Genomic DNA, 11,069 nt, shown 5'->3' with positions numbered 1-11,069 from the left:
GCTGCTGTACACAATCACTGTGTCATGTATGTAAAGGAGTGGTTTACGTTTAATTTTTAGTATGTTATAGAATGGCCAATTCTGAACAACTTTTCAGTTGGTCTTCATTTTTTTCTTGTTAAAGCTGTTGTTCACCTTCAAAACACTTTTTTTAAATTCAGTTGTTTTTAGATTGTTCCCCAGTGATAAAGACTTTTTTTTTCAATTACTTTCTATTATTTAATTTTTACTGTTTTTCCAAAATCTAAGTTTAAAGTTGAATGTTGGTGTCTCAGGTGTTTGAGTCTGGCGGCTCAGTAATTCAGGGGCAGACTCTGAACTGTTACAATTTTTCAACATTGAGTTGATTCATTTCTCAGCAGCATCTCGGAGTATTAGTAACTATTGTATCAATTCTAACAGCTGCCTTTAAAGGAATCGTTCAGTGTAAAAATAAAAACTGGGTAAAATAGACACTCTGTGCAAAATAAAAAATGTTTCTAATATAATCAGTTAGGCAAAATGTAATGTATAAAGGCTGGAGTGACTGGAAGTGTAACATAATAGCCAGAACACTACTTCCTGCTTTTCAGCTCTCTTGGTTTTCACTGACTGGTTACCAGGCAGTAACCAATCAGTGACTTGAGGGGGGGTCACATGGGTCATTTCTGTTGCTTTTGAATCTGAGCTGAATGCTGAGGGTCAATTACAAACTCACTGAACAGTTATGTCCCATGTGGCCTCCCTTCAAGTCGCTGACTAACTCAGAGTTAGAGAGCTGCAAAGCAGGAAGTAGTGTTCTGGCTAATATGTTACACATCCAGTCACTCCAGCCTTTATACATTACATTTTTGGCTAACTAACTATATTAGAAACATTTTTTTTATTTTGCACAGCCTATCTATTTACCCAGTTTTTATTTTCACACTGAACTGTTCCTTTAATAAAACTCAGGGATTCTGCTCAGCAGGGACAAGGATAAGAAATGTATGAACAAAATGTATCAATTTAAATTAGTTAATAGGGTCGGCGAACCCCCTCCCAGGGCTGCTCCAGAAGGTGAAAAATGACACTTTACACTTCAATATTAGAAAAACATCACATATAAAATAGAAAGTCATTGGAAACAGATGTTATTTCTGGTGATCTATCTGAAAACAACTAGTTATTTGAAGCTAAACCACCCTTTAATGTAAAATTAATAAATAAAATTTGTTAGTTCAGAGATATTAAAGTATACATACAACAGCGCCATCTGCTGGTCATTTTCCCACCAGTCTGACCACCAAGTAGTCAAGGAAGTTGTCAGGAGAAAGAAAGAGGCTGCTCTGATGTTCTTCTGCTTAGGAAAGATTTGAGAAAGGTTTCTAATTTTTTTCCTAAGCAGAAGAACATCAGAGCAGCCTCTTTCTTTCTCCTGACAACTTCCTTGACTACTTGGTGGTCAGACTGGTGTGAAAATGACCAGCAGGTGGTGCTGTTGTAACACAATTCATTCATATTAATTAAAGGGATTGTGTCATGGTTTTTTTTTTATGTAATTTTTATTTCTAAATTTCACTGCAAATAATTCACTCTAACATAGAAAATGTAATTCCTGAATAAGTGTATTTTTTAGTTGTAATATTGGTGTGTAGGTGCATTTCAGGTCATTTTGCCTGGTCATGTGCTTTCAGAAAGAGCCAGCACTTTAGGATGGAACTGTTTTCTGGCAGGCTGCTGTTTCTCTTACTCAATGTAACTGTATGTGTCGCAGTGGGACCTGGATTTTACTATTGAGTGCTGTTCTTAGATCTACCAGGCAGCTGTTATCTTGTGTTAGGGAGCTGCTATCTGGTTACCTTCCCATTGTTATTTTGTTTGGCCGCTGGGGGGGGAAAGGGAGGGGGGTGATATCACTCCAACTTGCAGTACAGCAGTAAAGAGTGACTAAAGTTTATCAGAGCACAAGTCACATGACTGGGGGTAACTGCGAAACTGACAATATGTCTAGCCCCATGTCAGATTTCAAAATGAAAGAATATAAAAAAAATCTGTTTGCTCTTTTGAGAAATGGATTTCAGTGCAGAATTCTGCTGGAGCAGCACGATTAACTGATGCGTTTTAAAAAAAAACATTTTTTTCCATGACAGTATCCCTTTAATGTACTGAGTTCTATCTGTGGGTTTGAAAGCAGAATGACTCATAGGATTGTTAGTGATGTACCACTACAGGCTCTTATTTCCCTTTTACACTGAGCCAAAGACCCAGAAATAAAATCGCTTTCCTTAGCACACGTGTGTTTCTGCAGTTCAGGCCACAACCCTGCTGGAGAAGCATGTTCTGCACATGTATTAAGCACAGCACAAACAGATCTACACAGAGGAATCCTCACCACTCTGTCAGTCACAACCTACATCCCTGAAACTGCTTCTCACCCCTGCGGATATTGAAAACCACCCAATAACCCCAGGCAGTCAGAAGATGCAGTTCAACACCATCTGTAGGGCCAGATCTTGCCCAGCAGTGCCCTTAGCATTATTACAATAACCAGGACTCGGCATTTGTATAATATTTTATTCTAAAAATACATTATTCACAGCGGAGGGGGTCCTTGGTGCAAGTGCAAATCACGTGTGTAACAGAAGGAGGGCTGCACTGAAGGAACCCGGGGAGGTTGTAATGTAAGGAATAGATTGCTACTAATGATGACAAATCCCCTATTGAACGCTCTAGGACTGGCAATTGTAGCAAAGTATTGCCTAATTAAGGGCACATTAAAGAAAACAAGCTTTCCTATGTGTCAACTCTTTAGCCAGAGCACATACTGTATAAATAAGTGCAAACAAAAATCACACCTTTTCATTACACTCACCAAAAGAAATAAAATGTATATAATATCATTTAAATAATATGGTGAAGTCGGGTTGAATGAATCCATGTAGGATGTAGATACCCGGCCCCAGTTGTGATACTTTGCCTTGGAAAATACTTCACAATCATTTTGAGATAGGGATGCACCTGATCCCCTATTTTGGATTCGGCCGGACCCTTTGCGAAAGATTCAGCCGAATACCGAACCGGATCCTAATTTGCATATGCAAATTAGGGGTGGGAAGGGGAAACATTTTTTACTTCCTTGTTTTGTGACAAAAAGTCATGCGATTTCCCTCCCAGCCTGAATTTGCATATGAAAATTAGGAATCGGTTCGGCCTTGGAGAAGGACTCGGCCCTAATCCGACTGAAAAAGGCAGAATCCTGGATTTGGTTCATCCCTATTTTGAGGTGAACGATTATACCTGGGGCCTATCTAGAACCAGTCAGGAAATCTACATCCTACTTGGTTTCATTTGGTGAAATAAATGGTGTGAGTACCTGGGGACGTACAGGTATGTGATATGTGGTGATATCTACCTGACTGATATTTCAGGTTCAGCCCCCAAACCCCCAGTATAGTACAATATACACAGTCTTTTGCATTATATGCCCTATATTACTCATACTTCTGCCATTTTTCCACCTCTCTTGTAGTCAGTCGTTAGACACTGATCAAGCGGGTTTGCAGAACTATATACAGAGATGCTGGAGGGGAAGCTTTGTCCCTCCAGCACAATATAGGTATGAAGGGGTCAAGGCTCAAGCTAAGCAGAGAGTAGTTTAACTGGAGATATGTGAACCCCCTGCCTGAGCTGGTATCATCCATTCATGGGATGGAGCAGGACACATCTGTTCAACATAGTCCCCTCAAGTTCACCTTCCAGTAGTCCCTGTAGGACCATCCCTTAGAGAGAACCTCAGACCCTGACAAGGACTTATGAAACAATGGGAGTTGGCATTGTATAAAAGAGGAATGTATATGGTGTACTCAATATCACGCCTCTCCTCTTCCGTAGGTCTCACCATGAGAGACAGCAAACTGGATGAGTCTATAGAGATGACTGTGCCTCAGTCTATACATCGGCCTCTCCGACTTCCTCATCTGGGCAGCAGTAATACTCCACAAAGCAGATCTGCCCGTCCTCATTGCGGATCATGTACTGTAGGGAGAGAAAGCCTCTGTTGTCTGTCCTGATGGAAACTTTACAGGATAAAGCCAACGCCTTTGTGGATGGTTTCAGCAAAGAGATTTTATATCTGTAGGGCAGAAGGAAATTTATGGTCATCCAAAAACAGTAAAAAAAAAAAAGGGATCAATAGGAGATCAAACATACAGAACAACCTTATCTACTACTTCAACTCTTTAAAGGGATACTGTCATGGGAAAAACATTTTTTTTTCAAAATGAATCAGTTAATAGTGCTGCTCCAGCAGAATTCTGCACTGAAATCCATTTCTCAAAAGAGCAAACAGATTTTTTTATATTCAATTTTGACAAGGGGCTAGACATTTTGTCAATTTCCCAGCTGCCCCTGGTCATGTGACTTGTGCCTGCACTTTAGGAGACAAATGCTTTCTGGCAGGCTGCTGTTTTTCCTTCTCAATGTAACTGAATGTGTCTCAGTGGGACATGGGTTTTTACTATTGAGTGTTGTTCTTAGATCTACAAGTCAACTGTTATCTTGTGTTAGGGAGCTGTTATCTGGTTACCTTCCCATTGTTCTTTTGTTTGGCTGCTGGGGGGGGAACCGGAGGGGGAGATAGCACTCCAACTTGCAGTACAGCAGTAAAGAGTGATTGGAGTTTATCAGAGCACAAGTCACATGACTTGGGGCAGCTGGGAAATTGACAAAATGTCTAGCCCCATGTCAGATTTCAAAATTCAATATAAAAAAATCTGTTTGTTCTTTTGAGAAATGAATTTCAGCGCAGAATTCTGCTGGAGCAGCACTATTAACTGATTCATTTTGAAAAATTTTTTTTTTTTCCCATGACAGTATCCCTTTAAGGCACATACAGACCACACAGGGAAGTCTGTGATAAAATGCTGGCACACTTTATGTGAGTAGACAGGGTAGTCAGTCTGGGACAGGACATGGTTGAGATATTAAAGTGAAGTCAAAGGAAGACATGTGACATGTCCAGTGTTTGCAGATTACAGTAAGGCAAGGCATCGCCGTGTAAAAAAACTGCATACAAATGGCGTAACTTCCCCCAGAACTTACTTACAAAGGTCTGAAGCAGTATAAAATAACGGCAGAAAACCTGGTCGTCGCATGGTGTAGAAAAACAAGCGGCTTGATAAATTTGCCAGCTTTTTATACCGTTTTTTCTGCAAATTTTGTTTTACACAGCATAATATATATGCCCCTTAATGTGTGTTTGGGAAACTGCAGAGGATGTGGAAGGAGTTAGCAAGAGTTGAAATGTGATCCGATTGTGATCAGAGGGGGAGAAAGGGGGAGTTAGTGAAGTTTGTGGGAAATATAAAATCAAATGAGTTACCATTGGGGTGAGAGAGGAGGAACCCGAGTACAGAGGAGGTTAGTGAAAGGAGGTTAGAGACAGCAGGAGCATTAGGACTGGTAACAGGTATGTTACAGTCACCTGGTAAGATGTACAGGGCATCAGATGAAAGGAAATAAATAGGGATACACCAAAGCCACTACTTGGGATTCAAGTGAAAGATTCAGCAAAATACCGAACCAAATTTGTATATGCAATTCAGGGACGGGAAAGAAAAAAGTGTGAAAAAATGTTTTACTTCCTTGTTTTGTGATGAAAAGTCACGGGATTTCCCTTCCTGCCCCTAATTTACATATTCAAATTATAAATTGGATTTGGTTCGTCCAGCCACAAGGATTCAGCCGAATCTGAATCCTGCTGAAAAAGGGCAAATCCCAAACCGAATCCTGGATTTGGTGCATCCCTAGAAATAAGAAAGCAAAGCAATGTCGTAAAAAAATTTGGTTGGTCCAGAATACAGATGCACTGAATCCAGGATTGGGCTGAATCCTTCTGCCCAGCCTAACCCTAATTTGCATATGCAAACTGGGGGGAGGGAGGGAAATCGTGTGACTTTTTGTCACAAAACAAGGAAGTAAAAAATGTTTTCCCCTTCCCACCGCTAATCTGCATATGCAAATTAGGATTCGGTTCGGTATTCAGCCGAATCTTTCACAAAGGATTCTGGGGGTTCGGCTGAATCGAAAATAGTGGATTCTGTGCATCCCTAGTCCAGGAGGTCGTATATGACAGTGAAACAAAGTGATACTAATAGAATGAACCACAAATAAGGACTAGTACAGAGAAGGAGCAGGTAGAAGAACTTTAAATGTACAGTGTGGGGAGAGAGAGATTGAGTGAGTAAACTGTAGACCCCCCATAGGACATGGCAGCAGGTTTCAGTTATAACAAATAAGGTGAAGGAATTGGTGATGAAAAGGTCATGCATGTTGTAGACGGAGTGGCAATTTCCAGAGGGCACAGGATATATGAACCGTGGCATTGGATACGGGGTCTGTAATGTAGAGAGCAACATGGTGGGCTTGGAAAACTTGGTTGTGACAGAACAGGGCTGGATGAAATGTCTCCAGCTGCGAGTAATAGGAAGGAGAGGAATGCAAAGTCTTTTAAAGTAATGCAAATATATTGTACTGTTATGCTGCACTGTTAAAACTGGTGTGTTTGCTTCAGAAACACTACTATAATTTATATAAACAAGCTGCTGTGTAGCAATAGGGGCAGCCATTCAAGCACAGTATACACAGTAGATAACAGATAAGTACTACTATAGTTTATATAAACAAGCTGCTGTGTAGCCATGGGAGCAGCCATTCAAGCACAGGATACACAGTAGATAACAGATAAGTACTACTATAGTTTATATAAACAAGCTGCTGTGTAGCAATAGGGGCAGCCATTCAAGCATAGGATACACAGTAGATAACAGATAAGTACTACTATAGTTTATATAAACAAGCTGCTGTGTAGCAATAGGGGCAGCCATTCAAGCACAGTATACACAGTAGATAACAGATAAGTACTACTATAGTTTATATAAACAAGCTGCTGTGTAGCCATGGGAGCAGCCATTCAAGCACAGGATACACAGTAGATAACAGATAAGTTCTACTATAGTTTATATAAACAAGCTGCTGTGTAGCCATGGGGGCAGCCATTCAGGCACAGGATACACAGTAGATAACAGATAAGCTCTGTAGTATACAATGGGATTCTTCAGAATGTATCTGTTGTCCATTGTGTATCCTGTGCTTGAATGGCTGCCCCATGGCTACACAGCAGCTTGTTTATATAAACTATAGTCGTGTTACTGTTCCTTTAAGGCAGAAGGAAAATATTCTGGGCAAGAAAGAAGAGCAAAGTGTAGTGCAGATACATATACAAATGATTTCCCTGCGTTGGGCGAAAGGGATCCTCCATTACCTGTTAGTTTGAGTTTGAGTGCAGTGGAAAGCTTCTATCAGATCCGAATCTTTGGGATAGTCTAGGTGTGCGCTTCCAGCATTGCCAAATGTGGACAACCTACAGAGCAAGTCAAATGGTAATAAAATGATGATGTATGTTATATATAGTAAAGTAAACTGAGGACGTTGAACTCTGTGCAGCACTTGAGCAGCATGGAGAGCTATATCCCCATTTCCAGCCTCAAACAGGACAACACTGATGTATCTTAGTCAAGAGACATTCATTCATTTATGCTAACAGGCAATGTTCTTGTACGCTACACACTAGGGATGCACCAAATACACTATTGTGGATTCAGCCGAACCCCCGAATCCTTTGCGAAAGATTTGGCCGAATACCGAACCGAATTTGCTCATGCGAATTAGGGGTGGGAAGGGGAAAACATTTTTTACTTCCTTGTTCTGTGACAAAAGTCACGAGATTTCCCTCCCCGCCCCTAATTTGCATATGCAAATTAGGATTCGGATTCAGTTCAGCCAGGCAGAAGGATTCGGCAGAATCCTGCTGAAAAAGGCCGAATCCTACCCGAATCCCAAACCAAATCCAGGATTTGGTGCATCCCTACTACACACACACAGCAACATCTTTACAGTTGCTACAAATTCTACTTGCCCACAGCACCAGTCGCTCTTTGCAAGCCACACTTTAAAAACAAGTGACCAGAAGTACCTAAAATACGGCTTATCTGGAGACATGATGATCTGCAGGAACTCGCTGGTCATGTCCAGTTCAGCAAACGCCTCCCTGAGTCCCTCTGATTGGAGGATGATTTTATTAAGGACATTGGTGCTGCAGAAATCAAAGTCCAGAGTCTCCTCAGGTTCCTGGGTGTTGATTTTGCACACTGTGACCACCCCACTTTCTTCCAGAAACAGGATGAGGGGATGGCCGTATCCTTGGTAACACATTTTTAAAGCTGTAGGTGTACCTATGAAGAGACGCAGTATAAAGCACACAGTGGATGTGAAATACAGCAACTGCAAGGGGAAGAGCACACAAAACAAAATTAATTAGACTGCTATAATCTGCAAATGCTTTCATGGCAGTCACTGGGGCACTGGCTGCTAAATGGAATACAGTAAAAGCATTATTTTCTGATCCTGAATGGTCTCTTTCTGCGCTGCCATTAGGGGTGTCCTAATAGGGGCTTTTATGGTACAAGTCAACACTTTTTGATGGTCCTATCACCGTTAAAGTAAAGGTCCACAAAAATACATTGGCAGAATAAAGAGCAAAACTGATATATGTAAATCCCTGTACAGGAAAGAAAATGTAAAGCCTTTAACCAATTTTTTGAAAAATGGATCGGAGTGTGGTTATTGCTTTCTCCTGATATAATGAATCTGAAAAACAATAAAAAAATACTTAGAGAGGAAAGGAAAATCTTGTGATGATGTTCTGCTCAGAACTGACCAGGAGATGACTCTGCTTGTCTCCCTCGCTTCATTTTCTAAACAGAGCAACATCATAAGGAGTTTTGTGGTTTTACTTTTCCCTTAAACCTTTGCACAATGCTCCCATCCACAATTCTTTGAAATGACACAATGCAAGACTTCAAAGTCTCATCTTTAATCTCACCAAGATTTGCTTGTGATTTGTACAGAATGAAAGTGTTTTTTTATTTCTTTTAAGACATATTCATATTTAGATATATTACTCACCCTTTCTCAAAGCATAATGATGCAGAAAGAAACATTTTTGAAAGAATTTTTCCTCCTAAAACAATTTATGACCAGGTGCTGAGCGTTGCAAGGGAAAAATGCAGCTGTTGTGGAACAGTTTATGATCAGATAGAGGGAGTGGCAAGGGGAAATGCAGCTGTTCTGGAACAATTTATAATCAGGTGCAGGGAGTTGCAAGGTAAAATCCAGCTGTTCAGCAACAATTTATGATCAGGTGCAGGGAGTTGCAAAGGGAAATCCAGCTGTTCTGGAACAGTTTATGGTCAGGTGCTGGGAGTTGCAAGGGAATAAATGCAGCTATTCTGGAACAATTTATGATCAGGTGCAGGGAGTTACAAAGTAAAAATGCAGATGTTTTGGAATCATTTATGTTTAGGTGCAGGGGGTTGCAAGGGAATAAATGCAGCTGATGTTCTGGAATTGTATAACATATGTAGGGAGTTACAAAGGAAAACTGAAAACATGTTGATTGCTTTTTGTATACAACATAATACTTTGTAGAAAATGACTATGGTATTTACACTAACTGCTGATGCACATTGCCCCCACAAAAGAATAAAATACCTTTAGTAGCAGATTATGTTTTATTTATACAGAAGTTTGCTTTTCTATTTCCCCCCAATTATTGCAGGGCAAGGGCAAGGGAAAGGAACAAGCAGTGAAGGGAGGAGGGAGTTAAATGAACAAGGCAGAGAGGGGTAAAATGAACAGGGCACAGAGGGGTTAAATGAACAGGCAGAGAAGGAGAGAAACAAACACTGCAGGGAGGAGTTAAATGAACAGGGCAGAGAGGGAGAGAAAACAGGATTTTTTGATACTCACCGTTAAATCCTTTTCTCTGTAGTCGATAGGGGGACACAGGGACTCTTGGGGTTTAAGCTCCACCCTCCAGGAGGCAGGACACTATTAATAAAATTAAAATTAAGGGGGCGTGCCCATATAGTGGCTTAACCCCACATGCTGTAGCATTCCTTCAGTTGGTACCAAAGAGACTGCTGAAAGATAAACTGTATCAATACTCAACTAGCAAACCAGTAAATCAGGAAAACGTTTCCATAAGACCAAGTGGTCAACATTTCGCTCAGGGTTGGGAAGCCCTGTGTCCCCCTATCGACTACAGAGAAAAGGATTTAACGGTGAGTATCAAAAAATCCTGTTTTCTCTGTCGTCTAAAGGGGACACAGGGACTCTTGGGGACTTAACAAAGCAGCCCCAGACAGCAGGGTGGGAGCGAATACAGAAAAGGCAAAGACACGTTACTGTACCACAGTGTGTAGTACTTTGCGGCCAAAAACGGCTTCCGCTGATGAGAACGTGTCCAGTCTGTAGAATTTAGTGAATGTATGAACCGAAGACCAGGTGGCTGCTCTGCAGATCTGGTCCAAGGAGGCCGAGTTGCGCCAAGCCCAGGAAGCACCCAAGGATCGTGTGGAGTGAGCTCGAACATTGGCAGGAGGAGTTCTGCCCTTAGCTAGGTAGGCTTGTCTGATGGTTTCTCTGATCCAACGTGCGATGGTAGTCTTGGAAGCTGACAGGCCCCTCCGAGGCCCGGACGGAATGACAAAAAGGGCTTGAGAGCGCCGATATGATTTAGAACGGTCAAGGTACCAGCGAAGTGCTCTGACCACATCCAGACTGTGAAATCTCCGTTCCTTGTCATTCTTGGGTTCCGGACAGAGAGATGGAACCACAATCTCCTGGTTGACGTGAAACGAGGACACGACCTTAGGCAGGAAGGAAGGCACAGTCCTCAGGACTGCCTTGTCCCTATGGAAAACCAGCAGAGACGGATCACAAGATAAGGCACCTATTTCCGATACCCTGCGAGCAGATGAAATGGCAACAAGGAAGGCAGTTTTCCAGGTAAGCCACTGTTCAGGGACGACACCCAGAGGTTCGAAGGGAGGGTCAAGGAGAGCCTCCAAAACGAGGTTGAGATCCCATCCAGGGACTGGTGATCGATAAGGTGGAACGATATGTTGTACTCCCTGTAGGAAGGTGCGGACTGAATCGTCTAGGGCTAGACGAGACTGGAAAAGGACAGAGAGGGCAGATACTTGGAC

The 11,069-nt window shown here is 41.7% G+C and overlaps 1 protein-coding gene across 6 annotated transcripts in view; it reads right to left on the bottom strand.

The window, feature by feature from the left end:
- Window positions 1–2,521: 2,521 nt before the first annotated feature.
- rad1.L (RAD1 checkpoint DNA exonuclease L homeolog) overlaps window positions 2,522–11,069 on the bottom strand; it is a 15,205-nt gene continuing 6,657 nt past the window's right edge. For 5 of the 6 annotated variants that reach the window (XM_018238473.2, XM_018238689.2, XM_018238766.2 and 2 more), the window contains exons 4-6: window positions 7,994–8,252; window positions 7,283–7,381; window positions 2,522–4,093 (exon numbers count right to left, since the gene is read on the bottom strand). In XM_018238473.2, the coding sequence (XP_018093962.1) occupies window positions 3,910–4,093; window positions 7,283–7,381; window positions 7,994–8,252 (542 nt within the window). In that variant the 3' untranslated portion in view covers window positions 2,522–3,909. 6 annotated transcript variants of the gene reach the window in all.

The sequence above is a fragment of the Xenopus laevis genome, chromosome 1L (genome assembly GCF_017654675.1).
Source record: "Xenopus laevis strain J_2021 chromosome 1L, Xenopus_laevis_v10.1, whole genome shotgun sequence".
Taxonomy (NCBI): domain Eukaryota; kingdom Metazoa; phylum Chordata; class Amphibia; order Anura; family Pipidae; genus Xenopus; species Xenopus laevis.
The sequence above is the reverse complement of the archived record's forward strand: the minus strand, read 5'-3'. Positions and strand labels throughout refer to the sequence as shown.